This window comes from Aspergillus multicolor (genome assembly GCF_047715735.1).
Source record: "Aspergillus multicolor strain CBS 133.54 unplaced genomic scaffold BDW74scaffold_49, whole genome shotgun sequence".
Classification (NCBI taxonomy): Eukaryota; Fungi; Ascomycota; class Eurotiomycetes; order Eurotiales; family Aspergillaceae; genus Aspergillus; species Aspergillus multicolor.
Window position 1 is genome coordinate 168,477 of NW_027396000.1, and position 15,107 is coordinate 183,583.

Sequence of the window (15,107 nt, forward strand, 5' to 3'; positions counted from 1 at the left end):
CCAATTTCGGCATAATGAACGCGCTTTATCGTGATCAAATCTTCTACGAGTGTTGTTTGTTGCTCTCCAACCACGCTGCCGCCGTCTACAGATTGTATAACTCAGTGCGGATGAAATGCCTTGGTAAGCGTAAGCTATGTACATAAAGCTTCGACAATTCTAGAGCCCCTGGAGAAATCCCGGCCTTACCCATTGCGGTATCCACTGCGAAAATCATCACCAAGCCAGCCAAGCACCGCTAAGAGTGCCTCTCGTCGATCTCATCGCCGTCGACCACGGTTGAATTCTTCAAGTCCTCCCCGCTCTCCAAATTATCCATGATCTAAGTCAGCTGCCGCGACTGAAGGCCCGAGATGACGGCCGCTCTGCGGGAGAGCGACCGCCGTGATCAGGTTCAAAGTTGAGCTGCAGCTTGTGCATCGCCTGGTTCAACACCAAGGTTAGACTCGGGGGAAAAGGTCCTCCTCGTCGCGATCTAAGAAGCACATCTCTCGCGTTAGATTCGAGTCGCGACTCGGACCTCATAAAGTTCAGGTCATAGTGTTCGGACCAAAGAACCATGGAACTGACGAAGTGACCACAGGAACCTAATTGGCTGTGAAATATGCACCCCTGTCATTGAAGACCCGAATCCCAGTTGCACAGGCGCAGTACCTAGGCACTCGCAAACTCAGGGGACATTAAGTCTATCAATAAGATTGGCTCGGCGCAAGTTAAGATGTGAGGATTGCAGACTTGAATGAGAAGCAATTGATTAATGCCTCGGGATGGAGCATGACATGTGTGATTCCTTCGGCCTTGGTCCAATCGCTGCCGTCTTACCCCGGACTTTCGCTCGCTATGGTTCCTCTTTCAATGCGGGGGGCAAATTGAGCTGACACTAGCGTGAGGGAGATCTGGGGTAGCATTGACGTTAATAGAGGGATGGGCGGATGATCAATGAGTGTTCAATAGGGCCTGATGGAGATAAATCTCCGAGCTGCTGCTGTTCAAGATGAAAATTCCCTGCGGGTGTGATTGACTCTCATCGCTGCAGAGATATTCGGTCATTGTCCATCCATCCCATTCTTGACGCCATATCCTGCTGTTATTCGCCGTCGGCAACAATGCACTTCCACATTCCCCTTATCCTGGCCCTCACGGCCCTTACTACGGCATCACCCGTCCCGGTCCTAGCTTCTGATGCGCGCCAACTGACCAAACGCGACGGCGCGGCTGTCATCTCCGCCGTCAACACCATCACGGAATCAATGACAACCCTCAACGACACCGTAACCTCCTATAAAGGCGGGATCCTCGGCACAGTAACCGCGCTGAAGATCGAATTCCAAGCCATCGCATTAAACAACGACCTGCGCGACGCCGTCAGCGTAACCAAGGCCTCTGCAAACTTCACGGAAGAAGAATCGCTCAATGTCTCCGCTGCCTTCCTGGACCTGCAGCCGAACATCGACTCGACTCTCGATAATATCGTGCGCAAGAAGCCGCAGATTGATAACGGATTGCTGGGGATTGGGAGTCTAGGTTTCTTGGTGAAAGCGAATCTTGTTACTGAGAGGGATCTCGCGGCGAGCTTGGGGGATGAGGTTGTTAAGAGGTTGACGAAGACGTATTCGGGGATTGCGCCGATTATTAATGAGCAGATTCAGGCAAAGTTTGAGGAGGCGATTGCTGCTTTTGAGTAGAGCTATATCACTCGGGGGTTTTTACGGGGGACTGAAGGATCAAGTATCAAATATATTCTGCTCAATGTACATTCTGACTATGTTCGTCATATTCCAATCAGATAGCCTCCCAACCCGTTGACCTGCGCAGTAACATCCAAATCATATCCAAGTCCATCTACAACCCCAGAGCCTTAAGCAAAGCCTCACCAACCCCCGTCGCACTCGCCGGATTCTGCCCCGTAATAAGCGTGCCACCCAGCTCCTTAACCTGGCTAACAATAACCTTCTCTCCCCAAGGCTGGTCGGCCTTGACATACTTCCCGCCAGACTTCTTGTTCAACTCATCCTCCAGCATAAACGGCATCACCTTGGACAGATCAACCTGGTCCTCCTCGGTGTTCGAGAAGCCGGTCACCTCCGCGTCCGCGATGAGCGGCTTGCCCGAGGGCGTCGTGACGTTCACGAAGACGCAGGGCCCGTGGCAGACGGCGGAGACGGGCTTGCGCGCGTTTGCGAAAGATTGGATCAACGCAATGGAGGTTTTGTCGGTTGTTAGGTCGAACATTGCTATTGGCCCACAAATCAGTATCTTTATCTTGTACTGAGAGGTTGTGGACGGGTTATGGGTACATACGTCCATGCCCGCCAACATAAAAGATCGCATCGAACTCGCCCTTCTCGGCGCGGGGGAGCACATCAGAGAGCTTCTCCGTGTTCTTCCAGAGAGCCTCCTGCTCCTTCAGGAACTTTGTCGAGACGGGGTCATTCTCGAACATCTTTACGGAGGAGGGGTCGAGGGGCGCGGCGCCGCCTTTGGGCGAGGCAATTGTGAGTTCGGTTTTGGAGTGCAGGACTTCCCATGGGTGGGCGAATTCGGGCTGTGGGAATTGAGAATTACTATTAGTGATGAAGGTTGGGGAGAGGGGAAGGGGATTGAGGGGTGAGAGCACGTACCAGGTACCATCCTGTGGGGTGGTCGTTGGCCTCGATCTTGTCGAAGGAGGAGAGGACAATGAGGACTTTGGGGGCCATTGTTGCTGTATCTTGATGATTTGCTAGGAGATAGATGTTAGAAGAAGAGAGGTTCGTTCAATGGGTTGAAAAGAGGGGAGCTCGGAGCTTAAGGAGCTGCAGCTTATAAATGCAGCTCGACGGGCGGGGCATTGACATCATGATCAGCACCGTGGGCCCCGAAGGTCCCCCGAGTTTTATCCCCACCAAATGCTACTCCTACTCTTACTACTACTGAATTTTGTTCATGTTTTGCTATTTGACTACCGTTCTCGACCATGCACTCATGCATTGCTAGAAACAGTATCTTAGCAATGGCCGTCTACCACGTTTTTTGGCGCGTCCATCTCGCCCACGCACGTCTTGGACTTAACATTCTTCTCACACCGCCACAACACTCAAGGAGATATAAGATAAAGAGCGGTCATTTCTTGTCATTACCAGAGCGTTACTCCATAGAAGTAAAGTGAATCTTTCAAAATATCTCAATGGTCATGCGATTGGGAAGGATGTGGACAGCCAGGCGCGCAGAGAACAGGAGACTGCCTGTTATGCGACAGACACTAGTGCCGCACGCACGCCGAGAGCCGTGACATAAATGCCCAGAACCAGAGGTATTGACTTGCCCCCATAGCGGCCCGCGGGCACTGCTCATGCTGACCCTTTAGGAAAACTGGAAAGCCTACTCTGCCCAACATGCCGCTACAGAAGCTCGACACATAGACAAGCTACGCAATGAAATTGACCCCGAAAAGCTATGTTCCCGCGCAGCAATGCTTAGAGACGGTATCCCATGCACCGTTGACCTATCCCGCAAGAGCCTGTCTTCCATGATGGGCAACCAGAACTGCCATGATGAGATTGTCTTCGAAGACAAGGTCAAATGGCTTGCACGTTTTCGACTCGCGAGGGCCTCGTCACCACCTCCGGAAGTCCGTGACTGGATATTCCGGAGCGAGGCGGCCACTATGACTTACCTCCAACAACACACTCGCATTCCTGCACCCAGAATTTTCGATTGGGTTTGCGAATCAAATCCCGCGAATCAACTTGGGTTTGGTTATGTTCTCATGGAAAAGCTCGATGGGAAGCCGCTGGACTGGCAGGCGGCAACCCCCCCGCAGAAAGAGAAGGTTCTACAGCAATTGGTCGGCATATTCCTTGAAATCGAGAAGCATCCCTTCAACGCAATTGGATCACTTGGTTTTCTGGTAAATTGTGCTATAGAGATCCAAGGCATCGCAGATCAATCAACATATAGGGCAGGAAAGGGCCCTCTTGGTCCATTCTCTTCCTTACTAGAGTATTCGCAAGCTATGCTCGACGCCTATCTCGCAATGATAGGCAACGGAGAGCTTGACTCCTGCTGTCCGGTAGACACCTACCTTGTCCACCGATTCCGCCGCGAGAATGTCCGCGCTTTTTCAGAAGCTATCGCATCGGAAACCCAGCTCTTTCTCAAGCACCCGGATGATAAGGGCGACCACATCCTAGTCAGTGACTCGTACGATATTGTGGGCGTCATAGACTGGGAATAGACTCAAAAAGTCTCCAGAACCGAGGCTTTCTGCTCCCCTTGTATGATGTGGCCGGTGGATGAATTCTACAACGGCATCAATGAGATAGCTGCAGAGGAAGTGAGGCTCGACGCCATATTTCGCGAAAAAAGTCGTGATGACCTTGCCGGTTGTGTTATTGAGGGCCGAAAGGTCCAGAGGTTTTTCTTCGCACTGGGGCCCGAGAGCTCCTTTGTTGATACGCAGACGCATCAACGCTTGTTCGGGGGGCTTCGGCGGGCATTTAATATGGAAGATGAGGAATTGGCGACGTGGAAGAGTAAGGCACTTGACAGATGGAAGGATGATAGTCTGCTTCTTGGGTTGTTGGAAATGGAGGAAGCAGGTATGTGATTATACCCAAAGATTGATTGATTTTGATGGGCATGGCATGAGCTATATTATTGATGTAGGAGGGTCTTTTAAGCTGACGCTTGATCTGGAAGACCTGGAACTATAGTCCTGAGCAACTTTACCTCCGTGTTTTTGGCCGGTAACCTGTCCACCATAAGCTACGCGCTCACCCTAGGAATCATTTTAAAATCAGGCAGGAAACTTGTGCATGGCTATCCCAACGGGGCATGTAAACAAATATCACATGACAGCGCGTAGGGAAACCCCCCTTATGCTTACCAGGGCAGTGAGCAAGCTCATCTCTTTGGCCATGTATCTAAGGAGAATCTTTCAGTCTGTCCCGTGCAAGCCCTCCACATTACCGGCGAAATTACTCCCTGCAGCCAGTCTCATTGAGGAAGAACACGTACCTCATTACAACCCCCGGCACTTCTACCCCGTCCGTCTCTATGAGACCCTCAATGACCGGTACCAGATCACCGACAAAATAGGCTATGGAACAAGTTTGACAGTATGGCTGGCCCTTGATTTACATCAGTAGGTCTACTTCGATGTCCTATTTCCCGCCTCTCAAAGTCTCACTATTTGTAGATGGCGATGGCTCCACCGCGATATGTAGCCATTAAAGTCAATGCAAACAATTATGAATCTCAAGAGTCAGCCGAGAAGGAGCCGCGCATTACCGAGCACATCACCAGCGCCAATCCTCAACATCTCGGTCGCAATTTTGTCGCCACCTTGCTAGATTCATTCCGCTTTGCCAACCCGGTAGGCGGCAACCCGCATATCTGCATCATCTTTGACGTGCTATGCGAACCACTGTGGATGTTGAAACGGCTTTGCAAAGGAAACATTATTCCCCTAGATGTCTTGAAGGAGGTAACGAAGCTCATCCTCGAAGGACTCCGGTACCTCCACGATGAGTGCCACGTTATCCACACAGGTAAGTAAAGCGCGATTCGCAGAAGTCACAGCTCTACTAACAGATGATCAGATCTCAAATCAGACAACATCCTACTAGTCCTCTGCAACCCATCGATCATGGATTCAGTCGCACAAGACGAGATGACCAACCCCTTTCCACGGAAGCAACTAGACAATCGAGAGATATACCTCTCCCGAAACTATTGGGGGCTGTCATCCACAGACCTGGGTCGACCCGTAATCCAGACTTCGGGCTTGCCGTGCGCGGTGATGGGCCACCGAACAGCCACCCCATCCAGCCGGATGGTTACCGGGCTCCGGAGGTTTGCCTCGAGTGCGAGTGGAGCTATAGTGTTGACATTTGGAACTTGGGTGTTATGGTAGAATCTTGCTCTCAGGATCATGTTTTGATGACCACTAATGCTTGATGGGATCAGCTTTGGGATTTATTCTACGGTCGCGGGCCATTTGATATGCCATCAAACTCCGGACTGGGCTCAGGCGGGCCAGGCTCAGCGGATGAAACTCACGTAGCCCAGATCATCTCCCTCTTGGGTCCACTACCGCGCGATCTTCTTGATCGGAGGAGAGAGACATCCCGATATTCTGACGGACAAGGTTTGCTGCCTACTCATTGATGCCACGGACTTGCATATGCATGGCTAATTGGTCTCATGCATAGGACAATTTAGGTTCCCCGAGCTCGTAAGGAAAAAGGACCTGAGATCCATGGCCAACCAAATCAATGAGGAGGAGGAGGACAAAGCCCAGTTTGTAGGGTTCATCTCGCTCATGCTAAAGTGGAGGCCTGAGGATAGAGCTACGGCGGATGGCTTGCTTTCTCATCTGTGGCTTTCGGAGAAGTAGGTAAGAAGGTCGGCGAGGGTAAGGTCAGGAAGTCGATCATATTCACTTGGGGGCAGAGGTAGAGGGACAAGTATATATTTCGACGCATGCGTTCTTTGAAGTAGATATTGAATCTCCCTGAGAGTCATACATATCTGTCAAGGGGACACTATGTTCTAAATAAGTGATTCCAAAGGCACCAGCTTTTTATGGTTGATTAAGCTGACTGCTGGGCAAATGTCTTGATTGCTGAGAGGCCAAGATGTTGGGCTATCGCGTGGCTCCGCGTCTTGACAACGCGATATCGCGGCCGGGGTCGATTACGGTATTTATTTTCTCTCAAGTTCTCGTTACAGTACCCATTCTCAGTCCTCGGCAAATTACGGGTTTGCCCAAGGATGGGCCATGTATTCCATCACGCTGGAAACCTAACAATTTCCTTGTGTGTCTTCCTAGTACAGACTGCCTTATTTGCAAATGCGTCCCTCTATAACACGCTTATCCTGATAGTTGTCGTACATCGTCATGTGACTCAAGACGAGGCTGAGTGACTGTCGAAAGATGATGAGGATCGACGGCTTACCAGGCAGCTGCCTGGTGTTATGCCAGCGCCCTCCTAGGCTTATGACTTCTTTGCCTCTCTCAGTCGTTAATCTTCTTCTCTTTACCTTCGCTCGATTTTTAAAAGGGGCCATCCATCCAAACCAACATCTCACTGTGTCTGCTGCGCTGCGCTGCCCACTGTTCTCCGCGGCTAACCCCGTCGCTGCCAGACGGTTGTGCGAGTCTCTCTCGAATGGCTATCGTGCATCTTGTTTCCGCATAGCGACCGCATGTCGTCACGTTCGACGATATAACGCTTCCCACCATGCGCCCCCACACCCGAGAAGAGTTCCAAATCGCAATTGTATGCGCCCTTCCCGACGACGCCGATGCGGTCAAGGCCCTTTTCGATGAGACGTACGACACCGGCCATGTCTACGGAAAACAGTATGGGGACGCGAATGTCTACACGAACGGTCGAATCGGTCAGCACGATGTCGTCCTAACCTACATGCCCGGAATGGGCAGAGGAAGCGGTACAGTCTGACTTTTGGACATTGACCGTAAATCCTGGCTGCGCATCTTCCAAGGAAAGGTGAACCTAGCCGAAGCGCAAGCTGTATGCCCCGACACTCAGGCTTCGCTGAAGGCGGCGTTTAGCCGAGTCCTAAAAGCCAACGATGCGATGGATCAGTACGAAGCTGGGAAACTAAATCGTACTGAGTTGGATGCTATCTTGGTCGACACGGAACATAAAGATGCGCGACGTTTGTGTAAGGAGTCAATGGATTCCATAAAGCAAATTCAAGCAAACGGCGCCGACGTTCTGGCATTCTCTCACGATGGTGCGGTAATAGCATGCGCGTGGCGCACTGGGGTTGTGCGTTTGTGGCAACAATCGTCTGAGCGATGGCATGACGTTCGACAGAGTCAACATGCAACGAGAGCACTGGGCCTCTCATTGAATGGTTCGACTTTGGCCATAGCATTGGACGACAGGTTCCTCCGGCTGTGGGATGAGAGATCTGGCCGTTGGAAGGCAGAAATTCGTATCGAGGAGCTAGAATACGTTCTGTGCGTTTCTATGTGCCTCGCACCTGATGGGCGATCTCTTCTGCTGGCAGGTGGAAGCAGAGTCATCCGTTGGACGGCAAAAGCTGGACGTGCTAAGGCTATTGTACGGATGGGTAATTCAGTCTCTGGGTTTACAGCTATGACCTACTCCACGGTAAGCCACGCATTGGTACTAGGAGGCGAGAAAGGCGACCTTTGTGTCTGGGACCATAGCTCTAGTCCATTATACCACTCAGCCCGTGCAAGCCCTACTGCTGGGGATGCCCCTTTACCATTGCAATCGCCACCATTCAGGTTCCGTGGCTTCAATAAGAGGCGAGTCGTGCAACGAATCGTAACTTACATGTCTCACGGCTTCGATGTAGCCTTTTGTACCTGGCTGATTTACATCTTTTGGTGGAAGAAGCAGGAACCGATTGCAATTCAAGCACAGTCACTGCGCGACGCTGTGATGATTATATACATAGCAGCATCAATCTTCCCTCTTCTTCTACGGAAGATGGACCCAGTAAAATGGGCTCTCATTTTCCGCAAGTTTGGGATTGTCCAACGTGTAGTTCTGCTATCTCAACGAAATGACACCTTTCGAACGGACGACGATTACTTACCTTTCGTCATGAACAAAACAACAAAGTCACTTGCCTGGCAAAGACACGCCACGCCTGTTACTAGCATGCATGTTTCACCTTGCGGACAGATTCTGGCGACGAAATCCCTGAATAGCGTACACATCTGGGATACAGCTACGAATGCCTGGCAAAGAAGCCTCGCTGTGCATGGGGAACCTATCACGACCGTTAGATTTTTACCCGACAGTCGCCATCTAGTAACGGTATCTCGAGAGCTTGAGATGAAGTTGTGGGATACGACAACCGGGTCCTGCAAAAAGACCTTCCAAGGCAGGAATTATAAACTTGTGTTCGCGACAGGTGGCCGTGTTCTAGTGTCCGTATCGGAACAAGAACTATGCAGTTATTTGATGCCATCTCCCTGAAGCGCAAACGCGTTCTCAAGGGACACAAGGATGGAATCAGTTGTGCTGATATCTCCGCCAACGATAAGCTGATCGCATCAGCATCGTCCTGCACGGTTCGTCTCTGGGATGCCGAAACCGGCACTGCCAAATACGCTCTCAAATGTGAAAGAAGAACGGGAGCAGTAGCCGGCTCGCCGGGTGGTCAAGCGGTGGCGGTGGCATTTGAAGACGGCACTCTGCGCCTCTGGGACACAAGCAGTAAGGTCTACACGCATACCTTCACACATGGAGAAAAGTATGTCGACTGCATGGCTTTTTCACCAGGCGGCCGCTATATCGCGCTGGGTTCTTCCGACTCAATAACTATACTTGATGCTAGCACAGGCGACTGTAAACAAACGCTCCCGGCCAGCGTCTGGGAGCTGAAGCTCTCGGCAGATGGATGGAAATTTCATCGTGACCAACAAGGGCATCATCAGACTGAACGAAGACCCCTCTTTCGATGCAGATGGTCGTCCCAGACTGCGAGACTTCCGCGCTTTCTCCATTGACGAGGACTGGGTGTGTTGCAATGGACGCAAGATCATATGGCTTCCACCTGAGCATAGGCCCTGGAGCTTCGCGTTCTACCATTTGAAGGTTGTACTGGGCCGTCCGTCGGGCAGATTGTTATCCATCAACTTTGATATGAATCGGCTATTGGCAGACTTGGAATGTTTACCATAGCAGAGGATGGGTATCTCTATTCCTATTTCTGGTGCTTTAGAATGAAGAACCTACTCAAATATTGGCTTGGATATTTGGTGACGTACGGATACTCTTGATTAAGACTGCCTGTGCTGTTGCCTGAAAAATCTGTAATATGCACTGTGACGAGATGCATGGTTGCTTGATCTGGGCGTTGCTGGAGTGGCGTGAGGGCTGCAGTTGGCGCCAGGGTCTCTCGGCGTTCTCCGAGCAATGGGCGCAAGCAACGTCACAAGCAATCGGCACTGCGAAATTACCCCGCAAACATCGAACAACGAAAGCTAGGTAGTCCCGGTCTTTTGCCGGGGAGCTTGATCGCAGAGCCAATGACCAGCTTTGGATGGAGCTGGATGGGATCAGAGCGTCGCATTCTGTCGGGGGTTCGCCGGACTCTGCGGGGGCAATCTCCCTTGGCACCCTTGGCACTGCGGAGTATAAGAAGGCGTGGTACAGACTGTGACGACGATGCAGATCAGTTCTTTCCTCTGCGTCACGATGCACATTCACAAGCTGCTCCCTGTGGTAGCGGCCCTGACCGGCTCTGTCTTCGCCCAGAGCCAGGCCGGTGTCGACGACCTCGATCGCCCCGGCAATGACCTCTACGAGAAGGACCTTTCGAACTGCACTGGCTACAAAGTGATAAAGCATCGAGAGACCGAGTCTGGCTTCTATGCAGATCTGTCGCTTGCCGGACCGGCGTGCAATGTCTACGGCATTGACCTTCCCGACCTGAAATTGGAGGTCGAGTACCAAACCGACGAGCGACTGCACGTTAAGATTCTGGACACCAACAATACCGTGTACCAAGTGCCGGACAGCGTATTCCCGCGCCCTGGGTTTGGCCAGTCTTGCTCTCGCGGTGACTCGAAGCTGCAGTTCGACTTCAACGCCGACCCATTCTCGTTCACTGTTTCTCGCACCGAGACCGGCGAAGTGCTCTTTGATACCACTGGCACCAAGCTGGTTTTCGAGAGCCAATATGTCTACTTGAAAACGCACCTTCCGCAGAACCCGCACTTGTACGGCCTCGGCGAGCATAGCGACCCGTTTATGCTTAACACAACCAACTACACCAGAACCATCTACACCCGTGATGCGTACGGCACGCCTCAGGGTGGGAACCTGTACGGCGCTCACCCGATCTATTTCGACCATCGGGAGGCTGGCACGCACGGAGTTTTCCTGCTCAACTCGAACGGCATGGACATCTTCATCGACAATGACGATGGTCAATACCTTGAGTACAACATCATCGGTGGTGTTCTCGACTTCTACTTTATCGCCGGCCCCTCTCCCCGCGACGTGGCCAAACAGTACGCTGAGATCACCCAGACGCCTCTGATGGTTCCGTACTGGGGTCTCGGCTTCCATCAGTGCAAGTATGGCTACCAGGACGTTTACGAGGTCGCCGCCATCACTGCCAACTTTTCTGTGCACGATATTCCCCTGGAGACGATTTGGACGGACATCGATTACATGGACCGCCGTCGCATCTTCACCCTTGACCCCGAAAGATTCCCTCCCCATCTGGTGAAAGATCTCGTGGACACCCTGCACGCGAGAGATCAACATTACATTGTCATGGTTGACCCCGCCGTATACTACAAGGAATCGAACCCAGCGCTCGACGAAGGTCTCCGATACGATGCATTCATGAAGGAAGCCAACGGCTCCCTCTACCAGGGTGTCGTCTGGGCTGGGCCGAGTTACTTCCCTGAATGGTTCCACCCCAACTCTCAGGAGTACTGGACTGGACAGTTTCTGGACTTCTTCGACGGAGTCAACGGCCCGGACATTGATGCCTTGTGGATCGACATGAACGAGCCCGCGAACTTCTACAACCGCCCGTACCCAGGCAACAACACCACACCTGAGAACTTCGCTGAAGCCAACGATAACCCTCCTGAGCCGCCAGCTCTTAGGGATGGCCCAGATGCTCCCATCCCTGGGTTTCCCGCTAGCCTTCAGCCGAACTTTGCTTCCAGCGACGCAAACGAGAAGCGCGCATTCGATCTCGTAAAACGGGAGCCCCGCTCGCACCAGCGCCGTCAACTCGGTGTTGGCCGTTGGCGGTCCGAGAAACGACACTGGCCCCGTAATGCGAAGTCTGGCTGGCAGCATGGTCAAAAGACCGGTTCTGGCTGTGGACCCGACGAATGCAAGGGTCTTCCGAACCGACAACTCATTAGGCCGCCGTACATGATTCAGAACGGCGCTGGACCTACGCTTGCGGACAGCACTGCTGATACCGATGTCGTCCAGTATGGCGGATACCTCCAGTACGACACCCACAACATTTATGGTGCGATGATGTCCTCGCACTCGCATAATGCCATGCGCGCTAGACGACCTGATGACCGCGCTCTGGTGATTACAAGGAGTACGTTTGCTGGGTCTGGAAAGGATGTGTCACACTGGTTGGGAGGTAAGAACCTGCCGTCAACGGTATAAGAAACCATCTACTAACAGAGAACTCGCTAGATAATCTTTCCGAGTGGTACCAGTACAGATTCTCAATCTCTCAGATTCTCCAGTTTGCCTCGCTATACCAAATTCCCCTTGTGGGACCTGATGTTTGTGGCTTTGGTGGCAATGTTACGGAGACACTTTGTGCTAGGTATGTACCTAAGCAACGACATATACTGGTCGCCCGGCTAATGTGAATTGATAACGCAGATGGGCAACCCTCGGCTCATTCTATACCTTCTTCCGCAACCACGCAGAGATCTTCGCCAACTACCAGGAGTTCTACCGCTGGCCCGTCGTAGCCGAAGCCGCCCGCAACGCAATCTCTATCAGATACCAGCTCCGTATGTGACACCCACATCTTTCTTCCATCCGCCTAACATTGTAATGTGCTAACAACGCTCAGTCGACTACATCTACACAGCCCTCTACAAACAAAACCAAACCGGCACACCAACCCTCAACCCACTCTTCTTCAACTACCCCCACGACACCAACACCTACGCCATCGACCTGCAATTCTTCTACGGTGACGGCATCCTCGTGTCCCCCGTGACTGAAGAAAACTCCACCAGCGTGTCTTACTACCTCCCCGACGACATCTTCTACGAATGGGGCACCGGCAAGCCCGTCCGCGGCGAAGGCGCATACGTCTCGGCCGAAGTCGCGCTCACCGACATCACTCTCCACTACAAAGGAGGCATCATCTACCCACAACGCATTGAGAGTGCGAATACTACCACCGCACTACGGACCAAGGGCTTCAATATCGTCATTGCGCCCGGTCTTGATGGAACCGCTGAGGGATCTCTGTACCTCGACGATGGAATCAGCGTTGTTCAAGACGCGGTCAGTGAGATTGATTTCTTGTATGAGGATGGGGAGTTTAGTATTTCTGGATCTTTCGAATATGATGCCGGCGTGGGGATCGAGAAGATTACGGTTCTTGGTGTGCAGAGTCAGCCTGATGAAGAGAGCTTCGGGGATGCGGTTGGGGATGTTGAGTATGATGCTGAGAATCAGAAGCTTGTGCTGCATGTTGATGTGCCCCTTACCGGGGAGTGGAATCTTCAGATCGATTGACTTGCAGTGCGGTTGGGATTGAAACTGGATGATGGGGAGCGGTGTTTGTTGCCGTGGTTGTTTGTACAGCCATTCAGGCAACAATTCGAGCAAGAGTTGGTTTGTTTGCCTGTTCGGTAGAAAGGAGCTTCCTCGAACTAGGAGAACATGGATATGTACTGAAAGAATAATATATATGGAGCTTAGGTAATGTCATTCAGGGTCGACGCACTGCGTTGATACTGCTTAGGAATTGAGGCAGTTACCATACTCAAGCTCGCTTCTTCTCGACTAGCATAAGGTAGCATTGGCGTCGTCTCCTCTCTGCCTTGCCAACTTAATATAATCCTGGTAGAGCACCTGTACCTAGGGCTCCGGTCCTGCCCCCTTGAGAATAGAAAACTGCTCTCTGACATCTCGTACTCCCTCTACCCCCACCAATTTAGGATACGAAGCAAGCACAGCCTCTAACTGATTCCACAGCACTGGTATTCTCCTCCGTCCACGGGCAGTGCATTTCCACAAAGCGCTCATGGATACCCCTGAAATGAAACGCCGATTGGAAGAAAAGTCGTCTGCTCGAGTTCCTCAGCAAGGTTGATACAGTCGGAGGTAGATGCTGCGATATCTCGTTTTATGATTGCGGTCTCGAGATAACGACGGTCGACGTCGAAGTTTTCGCCTTCGCATACACCGTCGTTATTCCACCAGGGGATGTCGGCGATGAACCAGGGGTGGTGGGTTAGGGCTGGCAGTGGCGCTATTGACATCTAGTCCCAGTCGTTGACCCTATATATTACCGAATATGTCTGTTATTATACCACAGCTCTATACATACTACCCGAGAAAAGGAACGAATGGAATGGCACTCACCCAGTCAGGTAAAACTCCTCACTAATCATAATTTTATACGCATTCAGGGCCCCGTGTGCAAACCCAAGCCCAGAGACCACACTGGGAGGTAATCATAGCTAGCCGCATACTCCAGGATCATGGAGCGCATAATCAGGTACTTTATTGCATTTCCCCATTCTGCAGTGCCCTTGAGGGTCCGGCGGAGGCCTCGGTCTAGACTTGCAGTGAGCCATGTCGAGTATAAGCACTTTTAACTCCTCTATGGAGGTCTTCTTACTATATTTTAAACAGTATTTTTAATTAGTTGGTTCTTGAGACTTGCCCTTGGAGGTTTTAAGATATAGGCTGGCATTTTTAAGCTATAGCTAAAAAGTAAGGTCTGCTGTCTCTTGGTCAATGTCTAGCTCAGGCTTGTAAGCCATTATAATTATGGGAAAGAGGTAGCTAAACGGTTTAGTTAGCTGAGTTAGCTTAGTTACTGGTGTGGAGATGGGTTCGAAAGAAGAAACACCAAATTCTTATTAGGATAACAGGGAGGTGATAATGTAAAAAAAGGGATAGGGAAAAATATAAAGAATAACTTGGAACATCTTTTAAAATAAAATCTTATTATTATATAAAGTAAATATTCTTATAAATTTATAGCCCCCTGGTTTACTGCTTGCTGCTTATCTCAAAAAGAAAAGATCTTGAGGGAAAATAAAATGTAAAACAAGCTTTAAGCGCCTAAAAATAAATTAAGAAGACTAAGTAAATTATCTTGCGCAAAATAATAAGATTAGGAAAAGTAGAGCCTGTCATAAAGGACTAAAAAGCTATCATTTAAGTATTACTACCTAGCATGCAGCCCTTATGACTAAATTACTAAACTACTCTTGTGTCCCGGACGCGGTTAAGGAGCTGTCAGATAAAGCCTGCCGATCCGTCTTAAACCGGTGGGATTTAAGGATATTCTGTGCGTAAGAGTAGAAGGTACAAGTCTTAATGTTAAAAAACTTATATAAAAAACTAAATAAAAACTAAAAT

The 15,107-nt window shown here is 50.9% G+C and overlaps 6 protein-coding genes across 6 annotated transcripts; 5 read left to right on the plus strand and 1 right to left on the minus strand.

The window, feature by feature from the left end:
- Positions 1-834: 834 nt before the first annotated feature.
- Positions 835-1,764, plus strand: BDW74DRAFT_110498 (cell wall mannoprotein 1 family protein). The gene has a single exon (XM_073721764.1). It carries the CDS (start codon positions 1,107-1,109, stop codon positions 1,683-1,685), a length of 579 nt encoding a protein of 192 aa, XP_073578211.1. The 5' UTR covers positions 835-1,106; the 3' UTR covers positions 1,686-1,764.
- Positions 1,728-2,755, minus strand: BDW74DRAFT_163510 (type 1 glutamine amidotransferase domain-containing protein). Its single transcript, XM_073726116.1, has 3 exons — positions 2,622-2,755; positions 2,302-2,545; positions 1,728-2,234 (listed from the first exon to the last, which is right to left on the minus strand). Exons 1-3 carry the CDS (start codon positions 2,697-2,699, stop codon positions 1,843-1,845), a joined length of 714 nt encoding a protein of 237 aa, XP_073578212.1. The 5' UTR covers positions 2,700-2,755; the 3' UTR covers positions 1,728-1,842.
- Positions 2,756-3,276: 521 nt separating this feature from the next.
- BDW74DRAFT_171526 (uncharacterized protein) lies at positions 3,277-4,588 on the plus strand (the record flags this gene model as incomplete). The annotated part of the gene is made up of 4 exons (XM_073727319.1): positions 3,277-3,292; positions 3,360-3,881; positions 3,924-4,182; positions 4,234-4,588. 4 exons carry the CDS (start codon positions 3,277-3,279, stop codon positions 4,586-4,588), a joined length of 1,152 nt encoding a protein of 383 aa, XP_073578213.1.
- Positions 4,589-4,898: 310 nt separating this feature from the next.
- On the plus strand, positions 4,899-6,379 carry BDW74DRAFT_171527 (putative protein kinase; the record flags this gene model as incomplete). Its single annotated transcript, XM_073727320.1, has 6 exons — positions 4,899-5,099; positions 5,180-5,531; positions 5,583-5,749; positions 5,812-5,892; positions 5,950-6,130; positions 6,195-6,379. 6 exons carry the CDS (start codon positions 4,899-4,901, stop codon positions 6,377-6,379), a joined length of 1,167 nt encoding a protein of 388 aa, XP_073578214.1.
- An 847-nt stretch (positions 6,380-7,226) lies between these two features.
- Positions 7,227-9,345, plus strand: BDW74DRAFT_183743 (WD40 repeat domain-containing protein; the record flags this gene model as incomplete). The annotated part of the gene is made up of 4 exons (XM_073730595.1): positions 7,227-7,437; positions 7,492-8,129; positions 8,948-9,246; positions 9,336-9,345. 4 exons carry the CDS (start codon positions 7,227-7,229, stop codon positions 9,343-9,345), a joined length of 1,158 nt encoding a protein of 385 aa, XP_073578215.1.
- A 575-nt stretch (positions 9,346-9,920) lies between these two features.
- BDW74DRAFT_110519 (uncharacterized protein) lies at positions 9,921-13,473 on the plus strand. The gene is made up of 4 exons (XM_073721765.1): positions 9,921-12,123; positions 12,180-12,315; positions 12,375-12,508; positions 12,571-13,473. Exons 1-4 carry the CDS (start codon positions 10,164-10,166, stop codon positions 13,245-13,247), a joined length of 2,907 nt encoding a protein of 968 aa, XP_073578216.1. The 5' UTR covers positions 9,921-10,163; the 3' UTR covers positions 13,248-13,473.
- Positions 13,474-15,107: the final 1,634 nt, after the last annotated feature.